Source organism: Zootermopsis nevadensis, unplaced genomic scaffold (genome assembly GCF_977971745.1).
Source record: "Zootermopsis nevadensis isolate Lab colony 2312 unplaced genomic scaffold, Znev_1.0 Znev_ptg000011l, whole genome shotgun sequence".
In the NCBI taxonomy this organism is placed as follows: Eukaryota; Metazoa; Arthropoda; class Insecta; order Blattodea; family Termopsidae; genus Zootermopsis; species Zootermopsis nevadensis.
The window spans coordinates 5,254,515-5,277,695 of NW_028259143.1; the positions used below are offsets into that span (position 1 = coordinate 5,254,515).

The 23,181-nt window shown below is 40.1% G+C and overlaps 1 protein-coding gene across 7 annotated transcripts in view; it reads right to left on the reverse strand.

The window, feature by feature from the left end:
- Positions 1–23,181, reverse strand: part of LOC110838884 (uncharacterized) — a 224,089-nt gene that overhangs the window by 150,709 nt on the left and 50,199 nt on the right. For 6 of the 7 annotated variants that reach the window (XM_087347137.1, XM_087347132.1, XM_087347136.1 and 3 more), the window contains exon 2: positions 6,340–6,432. In XM_087347137.1, the coding sequence (XP_087203263.1) occupies positions 6,340–6,432 (93 nt within the window). Of the gene's footprint in view, positions 1–4,922; positions 5,949–6,339; positions 6,433–23,181 lie in introns of those variants that run through there. The other variant, XM_087347138.1, reaches the window with a different exon arrangement.

Consider the following 23,181-nt stretch of genomic DNA (forward strand, 5'->3'; position numbering starts at 1 on the left):
AATTTGGACTGCAAACATATTAATGATGTTCACACTACCTCGCAGCTCACTAAAACTAATTACATAGATTTATAACCAATGTTGTATTTACCGTACACAGTCGCAATCATAATATTTATAATGCACAGAAGCAACGTGTGTTATAGAAAACTAGGACGTCCCAGTTAAATATGTTATTTCAGGCGAACTAATTTCATGGCGCTAAAAATAAATCATATGATAAATATAAGATTCAGCGGCAGATTCTTCAGATCACGGTAAGGGACATTTGCATTCCATAAATGGTAGTAAATTCGTTAAGCATCTGATAAAGTTATCAGCTTCTTAAGAATCTCTGATCTACAGAATTATTAGTTTCGTACATATAAACTTACAGCTATTCTTTTAGATATCTCAAGACAGTGTAATGAAAAGGTAAGGTAAGTATCTCAAACTCGTACATTATATTATATCAGCGACTGACCTAATAAAATTGGGAACTTAATACTAAATACCGGGTCTACAATTTATGCTGTAACGGCCTTGCTTGCATTGCGTGCTCGGCCGAGTGCACTGTTGACGTCGGCAGGCTGGCGCGTGTTATTCCCGTGAGTCACAGGCGAATCAGTTTCAGTGCCGCTAGTAACAGCGAACTACGAATATTTCTCGTCACTAACACATGTTATTACATTAATTTTCTTACCTTAAATCACAAAAGATGTTCAAAGTGACTTCCTTGTGCTTGCAGGCAAGCTTCACATCTCGTTAACATGTTTCGAAATACTTGACGAAGCTCTTCTTGGGAAATTGCCGAAATGAATTGTGGTTTCCTGTTCTTCTTTTTATCCAAAACTGATCCCGTACTACAAATTTTTTTTATTAATCTCTCTATCGTGGGCCTGCTAGGAACACTTTCACCGGGAAAATGTCTGCGATATTTACGGCGGCATCTTCCGTAGGATGAATATTTGGCATATGTTTCGACTAAGAACACACGTTGCTTAATACTGTACACCATATTATCAACGTCAATCCGCGACGAGAGACGCAATAAAACTGATTCGCCTGTGTTCACGGGAAGAACACGGACCAGTCCGGCCGACGTCACCAGATCGCCAGCCGACCACGCAACGCAAGCAAGGCCGTTACAGCATAAATTGTAGACCCTAGTATATAATTTCTTCCTAAATCATCCATTTGAAGAGGTTCAAATCACTGGAGAAATGAAACACCGCGTAAAAGATAAATATAATCCTGCTTATTGTAAAATGGCTATCTTCTAGGTTGTAGCGCCGTATAGTCTGTCGAAGTTTATCGACGTTTCAGGGGTCTCTGATGAGTGCTCGTCGCCCTGATAATGGAGGCATCAAGCGATATTCGTACCCAAAGGCGTGAAAACCTCAAAACCTGCTGCCTATTGCAGATATTTCAGCAGCTTTAAAAATAAAGAGACTATGCAAATATATGTGTATAATGTTTCAAAGCAACAAATAGGAGGTTTGAATACGCATTGAACTGATTGTAAGCGTTGACGCAAACCCGCTGAAACCATTGACAATCGGCCAGCTCATGTATAATAGCATCGAAAGAGGGTACAGACACAATGAAGTATATCCATGTATGTATTCTGAATAGACCAGAACCATGCGCAGTTTAGAGAAAATAAAATACATCCTTATATACATGATATTGATATTAGTGTTTTTTCTGTTCGGTAAACATTTCGGTTCATGGAGCTGAAAGTAACGAATTGATAGTGGAAAAGTCTTCATACGGCAATGGCAAAATATCCAATATATCCTACTGATGGAATATAGAAATATATTGGAATACAGAAATCGACAAGAGACCTGTGAAAAAGAAATGGAAATAAAACAACAAAATATAGTTCGAATGGGGTGAGAAGGTAAGCACACAGAGAAGGAAGACAAATTAAGACACAAAGTGACCTAACAAAATGAATTAAAACAGTAAATGTGTAGACTGAACATCGCAAAGCTCAGAAGGAATGTTTAGCGAAATATATAAAAAGCACTGTATTCATCCCTCACAAAGTTCCGGACAAGTGTGCTTAACTGAGCGTGTGTATGTTATTTTGATTATCGACTCAATATATTTTTCATCCCACGATTTTAAAGAGTATGCGTAAATAGCCGCCCTCATCATTCCATACTCTCAGTTGTAAAAACATTAGTCCCTTTATCAAATATTACTTGCCTACACAAAACGCAAATCAACGACAATTAACAAACGAAAAAATTCTATATGAAAACTAATTAATTTGTGGCAGTTATCCCGCAATCTGGTCGCTTCCTTCGAGATATTTTATTCTACGCACTACGCCTACACTGGAATTATATCGTACAGAAAATTAAAGTTTGTACAAGTGAACGAAAATCCCTCGGGCTGTTCCACTGGGTGTTTCCCCGCGCTGAACGGGCTTTTCAATAGATAAACATAGTATAAACAGAACTTATACATTTATTTTTAACAGTACAGAATAACAAAGTTTGTTAAGCTGAAAACGTTTATGCAATCTCTAGTCTTTTAGAAAGTTTCATAAAAATTGGTTCCAATTTTTCAAACCTATATTATAAAGGCAATTAGAAATGGCAAACAAAACAAGGGACACGGAAATCATAAATTCATAGGAAATCTTTGCTTTCATTACTTACAAAAATTCAAAACGTAAGTTAATCAAATTAATAAGATTGGCGAGGCATGTAAAACGCATGAGAGACAAGAAATGTGTATAACATTTTGGTTGGAAATACTGAAGAGAAGAGTGAAGGATAGGATGTGATGTGAAACAACGGTATTCTGAAGCACATCATTACCGTTCATTTAAAAGGGCATCCGCGAGTTTCATAACGCATGCAAGAAACTAGGCCCCGTACTTTAAAACTCGCTAACGTAGGTGGACAATAAAGTAATGATATTAAATTGTGCACTTTGTAGCCACCACAAGTTCCAACTTGAGGAAATGTTCAAAACGTTCAGAGATTTAAAAGAAAAGGTAAATTCGGTAAGATGTCTCTCTACGGAGCACCTACGTAGAATAAAACGTTAAATCAACGGTATATAGAGCAATTTTGTTTCCGAGAATTGCATGATGGGAAAAGTGAGACGGGCCACAAAACTTTCTTATCGGAGTAATGGATTCTTCGACTAAGTTGAGGCGTACTCAAAGGAAAAAAAAAAGTTTTTAAGTGAAGTTTGGTGGAGTTTTGCTCAGAAGAGGTTGAAGATGATAATTAGTTATTAAAGCCATCAAGTGAGATCATAAGAAAACGACCCATCCTCTCAGAATGGTCACAGGAAATCTGTTTTCTCACCATCTACTGGGCTTTAAACGAATGGACATGGCAGAAATCCTTGGCACAAAATATTTTCATAATACCCAAAATTTATAACCTAGTAGTTTCGCTAACTCTGTGTTCCAGGCTACAAAAAAATTAAAGAATTACGATATTTCAAATGTTCATGGAAAGAAATATTTTAATATTAACGTTCCACGATGCGAGGACTCGAAGAAAATTATCGGATCACAAAAAAATAATAATTTGGAACTATACCATATAAAATGTCATAGAACATTCGGTTTATATTCTCCGAAAATGTCATTTATTACGAATCTGTGTAATTATGTTTTATTAACTTACTGTTCGCATATAATGCAAATCTGTTTTATCTTTCCACCCTTCCCTCATAACAACCCTAAGCTACTATGAGCCAATCCCTCGTAATCCTTCATAATGTGAAGCACAGTGCAAATTCTGACAGAACGCTTGGCCACAGTTTAGCCACTGGCTTTGTCTTGTAGCATGCCCTATGGATTACGTCACACAGGTAGTCTAGAATCTATTGTAACATATAATTTCCTTATATATTCTGAATTCGTTCCTCACTGTGAAACAACAAAGGCTGTAGTTACTTGGAAACAAAGTATAATCGATAGACAAGAGATAAAGGTACCGTAGAATGGAAAAGATACGCAGTTGAAAGAAGCAATTATATATATTCACCATCTTGTATTGATCACGTAATTAAAGTAAGGAATTTGATATGTGGTAAAATAAGAGTTATACAGAAAAAATTTATGCAAGGAATCTTCCATAAGGGAGTAAATATATACCAAAATGCAGATAAATAATTATGATTATATTACTCCCAATAATAGACCCATTGTCTATTTAATTAAATTTTCGTGACTAATATTCCAGAGTTATACATAAAGCAGTTATTAGTCTATCAAATGTGTATTTGGTTATTATGCGTTCTTTGCACGAAGTATATGGTGAGAAGGAATTTTGATCTGGGCGTGTCTATCTGTCCGTCTGTCTGTCCAGTCGATTCAACTCGAGAATCACTATACAGTTTTGAATCAAATTTGATGTGGAGGTTGTGTTATTGTGCAAAACTTCAAAATTGTAAGTTTGAATGTCCTACGAGCGGTGATAACATAATGACTGATAAAGAATGTCGCGAGGTAGACCCGAGGTGCTGCGATCTGGTGGACAAAGTGGGAAATATCAAACAAGACTGATTTAATATCTGCAACTTCATTTTGCAAAGAACGCATGAGGATATTATGTGTATTTTAGTACGAAATACACTTTCAGAGCTTGTTTATATCACTGTCATCCTTGTGATAGTGTCTTTAAAATTAGAGGATTCAAATAAAATTCAAATTTCTGTTCAGTGGCGTAACCATCGGCTGCATGCTTTCGGTTCACAGGTAAATTACAGAACTGAACCAATATTGCAATGTTTTCCAATATATGTACCTAATGAGATAAATTGACTTTTTCATCTGATATGTCCCTTGCAGAAGAGGATAAGCCGTCAATAGCCCGCAACATTATTTAATTAAAACGAACCCACAGTAGGCTTATAGGCCTATAATGTGACACAGACTAAGAACAAAACAGGCACAAATCTCACACGGTTGGTATAAATTTTTATTTTAAAACAGGGCACAAGATTTTGTTCTGACCAAAATAACTTTTGGTCCGCTATAATGAGAGCTCACACGGTTAGTATAAAACTTTATTTCAAAATATCACAGTTCTTGGATAAACAAGATTTTTTAAAAACAATTTCCACAACAATTAGAAGTAATTTAGTCGGTGTGTGACTGAAGATCCTTGTGACACTTTTACAAGTCTATAAAAAAATCTAGAACAATATAATGAATTCGAGTACATTCAGTGCAACTCTCTCGAAATAGTGTGAAATTAAATAAGATTCTATTTCCCGACATTATACAGTCCCATAAGTCCAGGGACCGGAAGGAGTATGCCATTTGGCTCAATGCGTAAAAATGTGTAAAGGAAAATGTTTTTGGAAATCATATGTTTTCAACCCCAAATGTTGGATTCTTTACCTAGGACACGCCGTCACAGCACTATACTTTTTGTACTATCAATAATAAAAAATTTCACTTATTAGGATAGACTTTTCACCTGACATTACGATATTACTGATGGCAGTAATTTGAAAGGTGCCCGGTATAAATATGCAGTGGTCTCTGTAGGCACATCTTTCTTTAAAACGCAATAAATAATTTCTTCCTTCCTACTGTGCTGGCAGTTTTTACAGTGTCGCGCTCTGCAGCTCACAGGATGGAAAATTCTCAATGATTTTATCTGATTCCATCTATCCATTGCGTCCGTCTATTCTTTCGTATTCTTCCAGTTTCTTACATCATTCTCTGTTCCTCCAAATCTGCGCACCAATAATTAATATTCGGAGGCGTTATGAACCAGCCCACCCCGTGCAATTACACACTCCAGGCGTCTGGCGCTGTAACAGCACGCGCCACAGTAACGGCGGTGGAAACTGAGAGGAAAACCTTTTCATTTCCCTTTTAATTAAGTAGAAGTTTCGATTGAGATCGGCTCCTCGAGGTCGTTTGGGTCGGGTGATTAACATTTTAAGATGGAGAACTGAGAGCACGATGAAGGGGTCTAAAAGAGTAAAATATAAAATTAGGAGACTTCAGAAACTTGACAAATATTAGAAAAAATAAATGATAACGAACGGAAGACACAAACGATCAAGTAATTTTGATTGCTTGTGTCTCGGCTCTTACTATTTGCGTGATGAATGTGATAACCAATTTTATAAACATTTGTATGTGTCAAATTACGAAATGTCACACCTCCTGTGATATTATAGAGAAGTTTTAAAGTAATTCTTATTGAAACATGTACTGAGGAAAGGACAGATATTAAATTTAAATAAAAGCAAATATTTTAAATATTATCGGAGGAATATAAGACTACCAAACTACCTGAGTGCAGCAAATATACAGAATGAAGACAAACAGATTAACGAAACACGCTTTTTAATACACACCATTAAGGCCAAATGATCCCAGACGTCTGAATCAAATGCTGAGGGATGAACTACACCCAGAAGATGGCAATGATGATGACGAAACGAATATACCTGGAATTAAAAGTGGCAAAATTCATGGAATGTACAAAATGAAATATAACTTAGCGAAGATGAAATTTCAAGTTCTCATGCTAAGATACTGCCTTGTGGGACGTTGCGCTGTGAAGTCTCGTAGAAACTGACTTGACGTTTCGGACGTTTTTACAGCCTGCATCATCAGGGTAACCGAATGTACGTACGAATTTACTTTCTCAAACTGGGTACAATGTAACTTCCTAAGTACAATATAAGTGAGCTGAAATTAGCACGTTCCAGTTTTTCTAAAGTCTCCTGTTCACAATTTATACAACTTAAGAATTTCCTTACAAATTTTTGACACATCACATATATACAAAACTTAAATCGGTATGCGTCTTGTTAATTTTGTACCATATAACAACATAATAGACACAATCAACAAAAACAGAGGTTAAACATGTTTCTTTAAACCCCATCTCCGTCAACAAAAATCCCCACATTGACGCTCTTTTTAAGCACAATGTACACTATGGAGTACCCACTCCATCCTTTCACAGATAAAAGCAAAAGAAAAAGTCAGAGTTCTAACGTTATTCGTGCTCATATAAAAGAACAATGTTCTTGCATACTACCAACGCACTGAAATAACATCTACTGAATTCTCAGAATTTGAATCACCAACGTAAACTTACAATATCCGCCTTACTTTCTGAAAGGAAATGGACAAGAAAGGATTTTGTTAGAATTGTGGAATTCCTGCAACAGAACTAGTATAAAAAAAACAGAATTGGAAATGGTACAGTCAATAAAAAAACCTAGAACATGTTGACTACAGAGTCACAAGAATGAAAACGGAAGTGAGAAAATTCACAGGTTTTAAAAAAAATACTTCAAAACATGACTTAACATTCCAGAGGACGGCCATGTTATTCCCGTGACGTCATGTGACGTGACCGAAGGCGAAAAGACAATGGCGTTTGGGGACCGTGTTTCATAACCGCAATCCGATAACGTAGCCGACTCTAACACAGTAACAAAATTCACCCTTTCACAAGTACTGCCATGTAACACGACCTTCAAACCTTCCTAAAATGGGATCATAAGCACTGATTACATTAAAATGTCTATTTACTCGCCAGATGTGTCCGCACGGGAAACTCAGATGATGTTTCATAACTGCATAATGAAATATCACGACATTAATGCGGAGAGTAGGATTAGCTAATCACAGCAGCAAACATTTGCCCCAGTCGGTCATGAACGTAATCTGCAATCGGTGATTTCATTGATCCGACACTCAGCACCGAGTATATAAACCAGACGAAGTAGTTTGCCAAAATCACGTACAGAGAGCGTAGAAATCCTCGCTGCTCAGCACAGCACTTCGCTAAATTAGCTATCAGTGAAACCAAAACAAATACAATACACCTTTACACATGTCACAATTTACTTTGTTGGCATATCGTATCATATCGTGCCGCTGTCACGAGATCATCATCGCAGTAAGCATCTCTGAAACGTCGGTCAGTTTCTACCAGCCCACGCGACGTAATATCCCCGAAAACTCATCAGTGACATATGAATTCTTACTGAAACAACTAATGGTAGCAGAATCCTGACTGGAAGAAACACAATGTAAATTGGTATATGTTCCTGTTACCTCCATCGACAGCGAACCTATCTGAACGGCGACGCAATGGCTGGCGACCTGACACATACAAGAGCTCGACGTTTCGTATCGAACAGATTTTCATCGAAGCCCAATATGAAAAGAATATGGAAAATATATTTTCTCCAACCTTCGCTCTCTTAAACTTTATTCACAGAAAGAATAGAATCTGGGCAGCCTCTTCCTTTCTGGAAGATGGTTTGTTGTTAAGAAATGAAATTCGAAAGATGAAGAAGCAGTGACCTGAACATTTAACAGACTTTCAACATTAAAGAAACGACTGGCTTCTGGAAGGAAATATTTCCAAGAGTTTAAGAGAAGGTACCTGAAGAAATAAGACCATATTTTAATATCTTATATTATAGGCCACAGTGCACAGGAAGTCACAGTCCATTTGTAGGATTACATTATGTTTCACTTCATGTGAAATAAAGAACGCGCGATGAAATCAACAGAATATAAATTCTTAAAACAATTACGTATTGCATTAGGTTCGCTTTTAAAAATATTGCTAATATTGCACAGAACGTCTCGTAACTCCCCCTTCGTATGAGGGAGACCCCGGGATAAAATCACGGACAGAAGAACGTATAGTTTAGCTGAAGGATTTCGTGCATTTTCTCCGTGTCATCAGGCAAATGTCGATGCAGTACTTTACATTACACCACGAGAGCATCTTTGTTTATTACTGATTAGCCGTCTTAACTACCGACGCCATAATATGTGTATTACTGAGAGCGTCTTTAAATAAATCACAGATACCTGAAAATAAATGATAATACACAGCTAAAGTAAGAGGTTAAACAGTTAATTAGGAAACCCATTATATTTATCCCTCGAAGATCCAAGTATTGCACAAACTACACTGAGCTCAAACGCACTTAAATTTTTTCTTCTCTTAGTGTAAGAATATATTTTCAAAACGTTACCTAACCTAACATAACTAAACCTAACCTAAAATAACCTAACATAACCTAACCTAACATAACATAACCTAACCTAACATAACATAACCTAACCTAACATAACCTAACCTAACCTAACATAACCTAACCTAACCTAACATAACCTAACCTAACCTAACATAACATAACCTAACCTAACCTAACCTAACCTAACCTAACCTAACATAACATAACCTAACCTAACCCAAGCTAACCTAACGAAACCTAACCTAACTTAACCCAACACTTCTAACTTGTAACATCATCTAACTTATTGCAAATTTGCCAAAGTTAAACGAGCCTTACGTAACATAACGTAAGCGTGTCGAAAACTAACATAGTGAGCACGCGTGCCAAAGCGTGACTAGGCGTGGCCTACTGTAACGTAGTGACGAGATGAGAATTAGTTTCTCTCCTGTATTCTTTTCTTTCACGCCATGAAGACGCAGAACTACACGCATTTCTAACTTCAGCCTTAGGTAGTGTTGTGTGATCAAATATAAGCTCCGACAACTTCTATACACGGACGTCTGTGATATCCAATGGGTAGAATGTCTGAAGGACGCCGAAGTGTTCTGAACACGATTATAAATACCAGTACTTCCGCCTGAATTTAAACATAGGTCGTTCACTCCACAGCAATTTCCTTTGCTATAGGACTTATAATTACTACATATAGACTGACAGACTGACTGACTGCCTAACACATATTCCACTATTTTCTTTCCCACAAGTCAAGCTTAAAAACAGAAGTTATACCAATACCAGAAATTTGATCCAAAAAGCTTCAAAACGGATACGAGATGCCGCTAGAGAAGGCGGATCCACTGTGTTCTGTCAGGAAGACGGCACATTGCTAGTTTAAGCATTGCATGCTTCTTGTGACTCGCATCAAGAATTGTTTATTCCCATCTCTGAGACGAACAGCTGACAAGCAGAGACGAATGAAGCCAAGCCAACTATATAAACCTGTGGTAAACCAATCCTACGCCCCCACGTTTGGATGTATATTCATAAACCACCGATAGTTTGGAAAACCAGTTCTTGCAAATGAATTCCACCCTCTCACCCCTAAAATCTGTTCCTTTCAGGGTAGTTGTGAACGGACTGGAACCGAATCGAAATTAATGCCAGCAGCAGATGTTCATAAACTGGCGAGTTTCGCACCACCTCGGATAAAAACGGGGAAAGTATGCACCATGTAATTTTTGGTGACGGGACTAACTACTACACAAGACGAAGCCGAGATTCAAACACTTCGAAATTAAATATGTGTATGTAATAAATAGCTCGAATGGACTGATAAGTAAGTGTCTTAATGATAACTGACATCCAATGGTGATAATAATCTAAGTGCTTATTTTCTTAAGCGTCATTAGCGTATTCATTTCTGCAAGACAAATATGATTTGTTTTATAGGAGTGAGTAACCAAAGCCATTACCCTCATTTCTTTCTTTAAGAAGAAATTAAATTCTTAAACACAAATTGTATATGTGATATATTTTTTTACGGGCATTTACGGGCACAAACATGGTTACAGTGTGAAAAATTGAAGTTAAATATGGCCAATATAACATAGCTAGAATCTGTACAGAAATGGGCAGCTAATATATATTTATGGATTTATAATTTTGGAGGCTTAAATATTAACTGAATTATTTACCCCTTTAAAGCCCAGTGAGAACTATATGTACCATATGCTTCAACAACATGCAACTGTATCTCACGTTGGTAAAATAAATGTCAAATTTCAAAGATGGAGGGTGGAATATCCCTCAATTACCAAAACGTCCATAACAAATTTAATTAAATTCCATTAAATCGTTCTGAAGTTATTATGTTGTTAAATGTGTAGTTGTAAGACCACGACAGATGACAGTAGAACATCGGCTGAAAATTTTAACATACAAACGAAAGGGCAGAACGTACCAATAACGTGTTCCCTTACGATAAATAATAAAAAGAAATACATAGAAGATTTGTAACAACTTTATATAACTCCTTAACGCTTAAATCACGTGTACAAACCAAGAGAAGCAGGAAAAGGTACGTAAGACTTGAGGTTCTCACAGCGGTGAGTATGAAGATATCCGTCTTCTGGGTTATTGCGCTGTGTAGTCTGGTCGATGTTAACCAACGTTTCAGAGGTCATACTGCCTCCGTTGGTTAACATCGACCAGACTACACAGCGCAATAACCCAGAAGACGGATATCTTCAGGAAAAGGTACCTTAGTAAACCGTGATACAGAAAGAGACCGCTTCCGAACCCAGGCAAGAAGTTCAAAGCAGGTGTTCTATCCACAGGGACTGCACGATGTGCGCAGATAGTCCATTTTACAAAGGTTCCTTTCATCCTCACCTACAACAAAATCTACGTCCTTGAAAGAGAATTCAATAGAAATTGATCTTCTGAACAGAGAACTCGGATTTCATTCATGCTATTTGTCTTGCTGTATGGTCCTTCTGTTGAAGCATTCGTCAGTTGATGGGTCACGACAGCTTTAAGGTGAAGTACGAATATTACAGCACTCAAAAACATCTGTGTTTCAGCAAAGAGATAATAATATGGGACTTATAAAATGACAATGATATGTCTTTTTATATGCCTATAAAATGTTGTCTCTCTCTCTCTTTAATAAGTGAAGATAGATTCAAGATATTTAAGATCAAAATGTTGAAAATATTTGGACTTAAGTAACAATAAGTTATAAAATGTTATGAAAATTTTACATTGAAGATATTCATAATGTTTCACTTTTAACCTAATATTCATACGTCAAATCAAAAAAATTGAAATATACTGGACACAAAGCAATCACAGATTGATGCAAAACGTGTACATGAAACATTTTAACCAGAAAGTTTAAAGAAAAATAAAACGTTGGAAATCTATACATAAGAAGATAATATTAAACCGAAACTCACGGGTATATGGTACAAGATGTAGAATGAATTACTGGGGAAATTCTCTACCAGCTAAGCGATTATAAAATTCGCCGTCCAGTGAATGAATATATTGAACTAACAGATACATGAAATATATTTTGAGACTACAAGTTCGACTTCATTTGGACACTTAATCAACACGGCACGCACGTGGAATGTCGGTACAAAATACACTACAAAGTTCGAATATAACGTGAATTATTCGTCTTCCTATATCTGTAAGAGACCACGAAATCTGAGAATGTATCTCGATATTGATAATCAATCCTTATTTTTTGGTTTAATGCTTAAACAAATTAAGCGGTTTCATTTTCATAAAGCACAATGTGTTGGTCCATATCACCCCAAAAAAATTGATTAATATTGATGTAATACATAACTCTGTTGGGTAGCCAAGTTTCTAATAGACTAGAGCACGAAGATGCCGTATGGCAACTAGCAGATGGTAGCATATGCGATGACGACATCAGTTATTACGAAGAATTATCCTCCCACGTCACAAGTTCGAGCATGTGTCACGTTGGTATTTCTAATTGCAGGAAATTTAAAACGACGCGGGTAGTAAGCCATGAGAAAAATACATTTTGAAAAAAAAATACAATTATTGTCACTGCGACGCGTTAATGAGTCTTCGGGTTCTTTTAAAGGCATGTAGTCTTTTGATTACCTGAGCTATTATTTAGCTTATCATATTGTACTCTTCTCCACCAAATTAATTATTTCGTGGTTGTGAGGTACATATTTTAGTTTAATTGACTGTACTTTTAAGTCAAACTGGGCAGTACTGAATACGCTGCATCTGATACGAGATAATTTTTCCAAGTAGTTATATCTGTAGTAAACAAGACGTGGCTGCATTACGGGATCTTGATCTCATTATATAATTAAGGTAGCGCAACAGGACAGCTGCGAAGACGACTTCCTGATGCTGGTAAGGTAGCAACAGTACAATCAACAGGAGATTTAAGGTCTGAGGCAGCTTCCAGGTCATATACAGCTGTAGACATGTACAATGAGATGGAAGCCCACAGCAAACTTTTTATTTGCATCTTTCGAAAGAAAACACGCAAAATACAAATTACATTATATCAAGACAGGACACCTGTCCGGGTATGTTTTCATAAATTTCATAACGTAAGGTTATAAACTTGACCTATACGTGGCTTCATTTTGACACGAGTATGGTCATTCAGGGATTTACGGTTTGGCTGAAATACGAGTCAAACAATATGACCTAGAGAATTTCAAAGACCAATATCTAGGAAACTACTTGGCCGAACTTGTTGTGACTAAAAATATGGCATTCTTCTTTACCTGACCTAATTTTGACATGATAATGGTCAAACACGTATTCACCGTTTCGCATAAATAATCGTGAAAAGATATGACCTTGACAATATTAAAGACCTGTACCTGGCAAACTATTTGGCCAATCTCCACGTGACTTCCATATGAACATTAAATTTTCATGACCCCATTTTGACATGAGTATGGTCTGCCAGGTATTTAAGTTATGGCAGAAATAAGCATCAAAATATATGACCAATCTTTGGCAGATAACGTAATCTAATCCAACACATTGTGACCTGACCTAAAATAAACTAATCTAAACTAATTCAAATTAACCCGAACTACCGTAACATAAAGTAACATTAATCACCTAACCTAACCTAACCTAGCCTAACCTAACCCAACGTAAACTAACCTATGCTAACCTAACCTAACACATCCTAACCGAATCTAACCCTACCAAGCCAAACATAACCTAATCCAACTTAATCTAACTTAACCGACGCCATCGAAGTGCCCCTAGAATGTGATCCAAACAATTCGGTGACATTTGGAGTGACTTCGGAAATACGACGCCGGAGGTCGCTACGCCTATCATCGTGACGTCATATCAGGGTCACAGTAATGTGATCAGAACCCTTCGGAGAACACTTTTCGCAAGTTCCGAAATTCGACGCCAGGCGTCGCGACGCCCAACGCCTCCACGGCTTCATATGACGTCAAATTTATATCAGACGAGCTGCCACAAGACGCTCATCAATCAACTTAAAAATCGACGTCAGGCGTCGCTACGCCTGTTTCGACGCGATCAGGAGACGCCAGAATAGGTGTTAAACCCTTCGTACAGCAATGGTCACGATGGCAGAAAGTCGACGCCAAGTGTAGCGACGAAGACGGTCATGGGGCCATTGGGACAGTTTCACACAAACAGCGTAAATTATCATAAACCAACCTAACATAACCTAACCTAACCTAACCTAACCTAACCTAACCAAACCTAACCTAACCTAACCTAACCTAAACAACCTAACCTAACCTAACCTAACCCAACCTAACCTAACCTAACGCAACCAACCTTACCTAACCTAACCTAACCTTACCTAACCAAACCTGACCTAACCTATCCTATCCTAACCTAACCTAAAATAACCTAACCAAACCTAACCAAAATTAACCTAACCTAACCTAAAATAACCTAACCTAACCAAACCAAACCTAAACTAACTTAACCGACGCCATCGCAGGGCCCTTAGATTGTGATTCAAGCAATTCGGTGACATTTGGAGTGACTTCGGAAAAACGACGCCGGGCGTCGCGACGCCGATCATCGTGACGTCATCTCAGGGGCACAGTAATGTGATCAGAACCCTTCGGAGAACACTTTTCGCATGTTCCGAATTTCGACGCCAGGCGTCGCGGCGCCCTCCGCCTCGAAGGCTTCATATGACGTCAAATTTATATCAGACGAGCTGCCAGAAGACGCTGATCCGTCAACTTAAAAAACGACGTCAGGCGTCGCGACGCCTGTTTCGACGCGTTCAGGACACGCCGGAATAGGTGTTAAATCCTTCGTACAACAATGGTCACGATGGCAGAAAGTCGACGCCAAGTGTAGCGACAAAACGGTCATGGGGCCTAGAGGACAGTATCTCACAAACAGCATAAATTATCATAAACCAACCTAACCTAACCTAACCTAACCTAACCTAACCTAACCAACCCTAACCTAACCTAACCTAACCCAACCTAACCTAACCTAACCCAACCTAACCTAAATTAACCTAACCTAACAAACCTAACCTAACCTAACCTAATCTAACCAAACTTTACCTAACCTTACCTAAACTAACCTAACCTTACCTAACCTAACCTGACCTAACCTATCCTATCCTAACCTAACCTAAAATAACCCAACCAAAACTAACCTGAATTAACCTAACCTAACCTAAAATAACCTAACCTAACCAAACCAAACCTAAACTAACTTAACCGACGCCATCGCAGGGCCCTTAGATTGTGATTCAAGCAATTCGGTGACATTTGGAGTGACTTCGGAAACACGACGCCTATCATCGTGACGTCATCTCAGGGGCACAGTAATGTGATCAGAACCCTTCGGAGAACTCTTTTCGCAGGTTCCGAATTTCGACGCCAGGCGTCGCGGCGCCCTCCGCCTCGAAGGCTTCATATGACGTCAAATTTATATACCACGAGCTGCCAGAAGACGCTGATCAGTCAACTTACAAATCGACGTCAGGCGTCGCGACGCCTGTTTCGACGCGTTCAGGAGACGCCGAAATAGGTGTTAAACCCTTCGTACAACAATGGTCACGATGGCAGAAAGTCACGCCAAGTGTAGCGACGAAGACGGTCATGGGGCCTAGGGGACAGTATCGCACAACCAGCGTAAATTATCATAAACTAACCTAACCTAACCTAACCAAACCTAACCAAACCTAACCTAACCCAACCTAATCTAACCTAACCTAACCTAACCTAACCTAACCAAACCTAACCTAACCAAACCAAACCTAACCTAACCTAACCTAACTTAACGTAACCTAACCTAACCTAACCTAACAGAACCTAACCAAACCAAATCAAACCTAAACTAACTTAACCGACGCCATCGCAGAGCCCTTAGATTGTGATTCAAGCAATTCGGTGACATTTGGAGTGACTTCGGAAATACGACGCCGGGCGTCGCGACGCCTATCATCGTGACGTCATCTCAGGGTCACAGTAATGTGATCAGAACCCTTCGGAGAACACTTTTCGCAGGTTCCGAATTTCGACGCCAGGCGTCGCGACGCCCACCGCCTTGACGGCTTCATATGACGTCAAATTTATATCAGACGAGCTGCCAGAAGAAGCTGATCTGTCAACTTAAAAATCGACGTCAGGCGTCGCGACGCCTGATTCGATGCGATCAGGAGACGCCGGAATAGGTGTTAAACACTTCGTACAACAATGGTCACGATGGCACAAAGTCGACGCCAAGTGTAGCGACGAAGACGGTCATGGGGCCTAGGGAACAGTATCGCACAACCAGCGTAAATTATCATAAACCAACCTAACCTAACCTAACAAAACCTAACCTAACCTAACCAAACCTAACCTAACATAACCTAACCTAACCTAACCTAACCTTACCTAACAAAACCTAACCTAACCTAACATAACCCAACCTAACCTAACCTAACCTAACCTAACCTAACGTAACCTAACCTAACCTAACCTAACCAAACCTAAACTAACTTAACCGACGCCATCGCAGGCGTCAGGCGTCGCGACGCCTGTTTCGATGCGTTCAGGTGACCCCGGAATAGGTGTTTAACCTTTCGTACAACAATTGTGACGATGGCACAAAGTCGACGCCAAGTGTAGCGACGAAGACGGTCATGGGGCCTAAAAGACAGTATCGCACAACCAGCGTAAATTATCATAAACCAACCTAACCTAACTTAACCTAACCTAACCTAACCTAACCAAACCTAACCTAACCAAACCAAACCTAACCTAACCTAAAATAACCTAACCTAACGTAACCTAACCTAACATAACCTAACCTAACCAAATCAAACCTAAACTAACTTAACCGACGCCATCGCAGAGCCCTTAGATTGTGATTCAAGCAATTCGGTGACATTTGGAGTGACTTCGGAAATACGACGCCGGGCTTCGCGACGCCTATCATCGTGACATCATCTCAGGGTCACAGTAATGTGATCAGAACCCTACGGAGAACATTTTCGCAGGTTCCGAATTTCGACGCCAGGCGTCGCGACGCCCACCGCGTCGACGGCTTCATATGACGTCAAATTTATATCAGACGAGCTGCCAGAAGACGCTGATCTGTCAACTTAAAAATCGACGTCAGGCGTCGCGACGCCTGTTTCGTTGAGATCAGGAGACGCCGGAATAGGTGTTAAAACCTTCTTACAACAATGGTCACGATGGCAGAAGGTCGACGCCAAGAGTTGCGACGAAGACGGTCATGGGGCTTAGGGGACAGTATCGCACAAACAGCGTAAATTATCATAAACCAACCTAACCTAACCTAACCAAAACTAACCCAACCTAACCTAACCTAACCTAACCTAACCAAACCTAACCTAACCAAACCAGACCTAAACTAACTTAACCGACGCCATCGCAGAGCCCTTAGATTGTAATTCAAGCAATTCGGTGACATTTGGAGTGACATCCGAAATACGACGCCTATCATCGTGACGTCATCTCAGGGTCACAGTAATGTGATCAGAACCCTTCGGAGAACACTTTTCGCAGATTCCGAATTTCGACGCCAGGCGTCGCGACGCCCACCGCCTCGACGGCTTCATATGACGTCAAATTTATATCAGACGAGCTGCCAGAAGACGCTGATCTGTCAACTTAAAAATCGACGTCAGGCGTCGCGACGCCTGTTTCGATGCGTTCAGGAGACGCCGGAATAGGTGTTTAACCTTTCGTACAACAATTGTGACGATGGCACAAAATCGACGCCAAGTGTAGCGACGAAGACGGCCATGGGGCCTAGGGGACAGTATCGCACAAAAGCGTAAATTATCATAAACCAACCTAACCTAACCTAACCTAACCTAACAAAACCCAATCTAACCTAACCCAACCTAACCTAACCTAACCTAACCTAACAAAACCTAACCTAACCTAACTTAACCTAACCTAACCCAACCTAACCTAACCTAACCTAACCTAACCTAACCTAACCTGAACTAACCTGACCTAACCTAACCTAACCAAACCTAAACTAACTTAACCGACGCCATCGCAGGGCCCTTAGATTGCGATTCAAGCAATTCGGTGATATTTGGAGTGACTTCGGAAATACGACGCCGGGCGCCGCGACACCTATCATCGTGACGTCATCTCAGGGTCACAGTAATGTGATCAGAACCCTTCGGAGAACACTTTTCGCAGGTTCCGAATTTGGACGCCAGGCGTCGCGACGCCCACCGCCTCGACGGCTTCATATGACGTCAAATTTATATCAGACGAGCTGCCAGAAGGCGCTGATCTGTCAACTTAAAAATCGACGTCAGGCGTCGCGACGCCTGTTTCGATGCGTTCAGGAGACGCCGGAATAGGTGTTAAACACTTCGTACAACAATGGTCACGATGGCACAAAGTCGACGCCAAGTGTAGCGACGAAGACGGTCATGGGGCCTAGGGAACAGTATCCCACAAAATCGTAAATTATCATAAACCAACCTAACCTAACCTAACCTAACAAAACCTAACCTAACCTAACCCAACCTAACCTAACATAACTTAACCTAACCTAACCTTACCTAACAAAACCAAACCTAACCTAACATAACCCAACCTAACCTACCCCAACCTAACCTAACCTAACCTAACGTGACCTAACCTAACCTAACCAAACCAAACCAAAACTAAATTAACCGACGCCATCGCAGGGCCCTTAGATTGTGATTCAAGTAATTCGGTGACATTTGTAGTGACTTCGGAAATACGACGCCGGGCGTCGCGACGCCTATGATCGTGACGTCATCTCAGGGTCACAGTAATGTGATCAGAACCCTTCGGAGAACACTTTTCGCAAGTTCCGAATTTCGACGCCAGGCGTCGCGACGCCCACCGCCTCGACGGCTTCATATGACGTCAAATTTATATCAGACGAGCTGCCAGAAGACGCTGATCTGTCAACTTAAAAATCGACGTCAGGCGTCGCGACGCCTGTTTCGATGCTTTCAGGTGACCCCGGAATAGGTGTTTAACCTTTCGTACAACAATTGTGACGATGGCACAAAGTCGACGCCAAGTGTAGCGACGAAGACGGTCATGGGGCCTAGGGGACAGTATCGCACAACCAGCGTAAATTATCATAAACCAACCTAACCTAACCTAACCTAACAAAACCTAACCTAACCTAACCCTACCTAACCTAACCTAACCTACCTAACCTTACCTAACAAAACCTAACCTAATATAACCTAACCTAACCTAACCAAATCAAACCTAAACTAACTTAACCGACGCCATCGCAGAGCCCTTAGATTGTGATTCAAGCAATTCGGTGACATTTGGAGTGACTTCGGAAATACGACGCCGGGCTTCGCGACGCCTATCATCGTGACGTCATCTCAGGGTCAAAGTAGTGTGATCAGAACCCTTCGGAGACCACTTTTCGCAGGTTCCGAATTTAGACGCCAGGCGTCGCGACGCCCACCGCCTTGACGGCTTCATATGACGTCAAATTTATATCAGACGAGCTGCCAGAAGACGCTGATCTGTCAACTTAAAAATCGACGTCAGGCGTCGCGACGCCTGTTTCGATGCTTTCAGGTGACCCCGGAATAGGTGTTTAACCTTTCGTACAACAATTGTGACGATGGCACAAAGTCGACGCCAAGTGTAGCGACGAAGACGGTCATGGGGCCTAGGGAACAGTATCGCACAAAAGCGTAAATTATCATAAACCAACCTAACCTAACCTAACCTAACAAAACCTAACCTAACCTAACCCAACCTAACCTAACATAACCTAACCTAACCTAACCTAACCTAACCTAAACTTACCTAACAAAACCTAACCTAACCTAACCTAACCTTACCTAACAAAACCTAACCTAACCTAACATAACCCAACCTAACCTACCCCAACCTAACCTAACCTAACCTAACCTAACCTAACCTAACCTAACGTGACCTAACCTAACCTAACCTAACCTAACCTAACCAAACCAAACCTAAACTGACTTAACCGACGCCATCGCAGGGAGCTTAGATTGTGATTCAAGCAATTCGGTGATATTTGGAGTGACTTCGGAAATACGACGCCGGGATGCGCGACGCCTATCGTGACGTCATCTCAGGGTCACAGTAATGTTATCAGAACCCTTCGGAGACCATTTTTCGCAAGTTCCTAATTTCGTCGCCAGGCGTCGCGATGCCCACCGCCTCGAAGGCTTCATATGACGTCAAATTTATATCAGACGAGCTGCCAGAAGACGCTGATCAGTCAACTTAAAAATCGACGTCAGGCGTCGCGACGCCTAATGTTTCGACGCGTTCAGAAGACGCCAGAATAGGTGGTAAACCCTTCGTACAACAATGGTCACGATGGTAGAAAGTCGACGCCAAGCGTAGCGATGAAGACGGTCATGGGGCCTAGGGGACAGTATCGCATACTCAGCGTAAATTATCATAAACCAACCTAACCTAACCTAACCAAACCTAACCTAACCTACACTAACCTAACTTAACCCAACCTAACCTAACTTAACCCAACCTAACCTAACCCAACCTAATCTAACCTAACCTAACCTAATCCTACCTAACCTAACACAACCTAACGTAATATAACCCAACACAATGAAGGCACTGAGAATATAATGAGACCTATACCTGACCTTGACACATCCGTGACCTTTAAATGTTGTCTGAAATGTCACTCAGATCCGTGCAGTTCTCTATGTATGTGCGATAGAAAATACTACGCATGACCTTGAAAAAGTTTGAGGCCTCTTATTCTCAAACAGTTTGTGTGTTCTTGTCGTGGCCTTGCTATGTCCTTGACCCATCGGAGACGTCATTTTAACATGAGTATAGTTAACCTGGAATTTACGGTTTGCATCATACCAACGCCCCAGTTCATTCATCACACCTAATCCAGGGTGTCCTGGCCAAGCACGGCATTCCGCAGGTTCGCCAGGCTCCCTACTCTCCTGACATGGCTCCTTGTGATTTCTGGCTGTTCCCGAGAATGAAGACACCGCTAAAAGGCTCCCGTTTTGACAGCCGCGAGGACCATACAGAACGCGACGGCGCAGCTGCACACTATTCCAAAACAAGCCTTCCACAATTGCTTCCAGCGATGGAAGGACCGCTGGGCTAAGTGTGTGGAGTCACAAGGGGCCTACTTTGAAGGGGATTAGGTATTGTAACCCTCAGATACAGAACTTTGTTTTCCCATCCAAGAAATGTACTATAAAAGCAACAACAAAATATCTACGCAACCTAAATAAAAATATATATTAATGTATTTAATAACTATAAACAGAATTAAATTATGATTAATTGTATAAGAGATGATTCTTCCATAAACGTAGGGTCTATCTAGGGCTGTCATATATATTTATAAATATGGATTTGTTAATAAATTACTTATTTTGTATTTAAAATTATTTATGCCAACAGTGTCATGGGCATTGTTCCCATCAAGTTAAGTTTCGTTTGGATCTGGTATCAACATTTTCCATGTTGTCTCATTTCCAAAGGAAAAGAGTTGATGTAAAGGCAGAACCACGGAAAGGTCGAATTTGAGTCCATTCGCCGCGTAACCGAAACATGCAGAGAGCAGGCAATCGAGACACGCTCAGCATTTTCAGATACAATTTCCCTGTAGGTTTCATTATATTAATAACATCAAAAAAAAGCTGGACGAATACATTATAGCATTATTTTAAACAAATATGGCACATTTTCAGGGACAATGTCCACATCGTAAGATTCGTCTTTCGCAAACCGCATGTTTTTTTTTTTTTTTGTTTTTTTTTTGTATTTCTGAGATACTGTGTAAACTATCGCCTATCCTACATTATGAAGTTAAAATGTAAAAAAAAAAACTCCTTTCCCAACATATGCAATATTAAAATACTCACTCCAAAATTCTCTACTTAGCTCTTTTCCACATTTCCTCAGTCTCCTTCCTCACAATTTCTCTATTTTGCGCTTCAGGAGCGCCGTTAGGAGGGAGAAGGTAGCGTGAAATTGCTCAAGAAATGATGCTCCAGCACCATAATAGTGACAATATAAACCCTTTAGTTTAGACCCTTGTCCTCATCCCAGAGTCCTATCTTTCCTACTCGGTAACTTCATATTACAGCGAGGGGGTGCCCACCACTGACGCATCTAGATCTTCCTCTTATAGTGAGTGATATTCGAAGGAGAGACGGATAAAAGGATATAATCTGTCGCAGGAGATTGTGCACACAAGAAATCACTACAGGAGAAAATGCCTTGTAAAATTACTTTGCCCCGCCTTCCCCAGGCTCTTTATTTTTCCACTCCTCTCTCTACCCCTTATTTCCAGACAAGTTGTTGTTTAAAAAAGTAAAAAAAAAGGAGTTGGAATGTGTTTTAACAACAATCTCGTTTGGGACAGTAGAAAAGGAAGCTATGAAAAGAAGTGAGATACAAGACCTCGCCTTGGGTTGAAGTTGATGTCAATTCTCCGTGAAAACTCTACCGGTGACAAGCGTCGTATGGTGACTACGACCTGGAAAATACAGCTTTTTTCTTCTCTAAACCCTTGAAGCAAGAGGCACATCTAAATAATATTCGAAAATTCAGTTCGTGTCTCGAAGAAATCACTACGCCTCTCTATCGCGTGTGTACATATACAGGATGACTCAAAAGGTTAGGGCCAAACTGAAGGAGCGTATAGAGGGACTCAGAGAGAGCAACTTTCGAATAGGAACCCATGTCCTCCGAAGTTATCCTGAGTCAGTGGAGGCCATCGAAGGTAGGGAAGTCTGATAACATATCGCTGAAGTAATTTGGTTTGTAAGATTGCTAATGTAATCCTTGTACATTAATAAAAAAATGAAATTAAGCTAGTAGGAGAATAGCAAAGTACGATTGTTTCAGCGGTATGTTATCAGACTTCCCTACCTTCGATAGCCTCGACTGTCTCAGGATAACTACGGAGGACATGGATTCCTATTCGAAAGTTGTTCTCTCTGAGTCCCTCTATACGCTCCTTCAGTTTGGAACTAACTTTTTGAATCAATCTGTATATAGGTTATTCGCTGCAGTCTTGATTTAAAGGGTGGAAAGGAAATGTTTGAACGGTCCTGTGATGAGCAACATTACAAGAAGCGACTGACAAAATTATGTTGCAAAATTGCGTCGACATTATCTTCCCACTTACGCCTAGATCTCT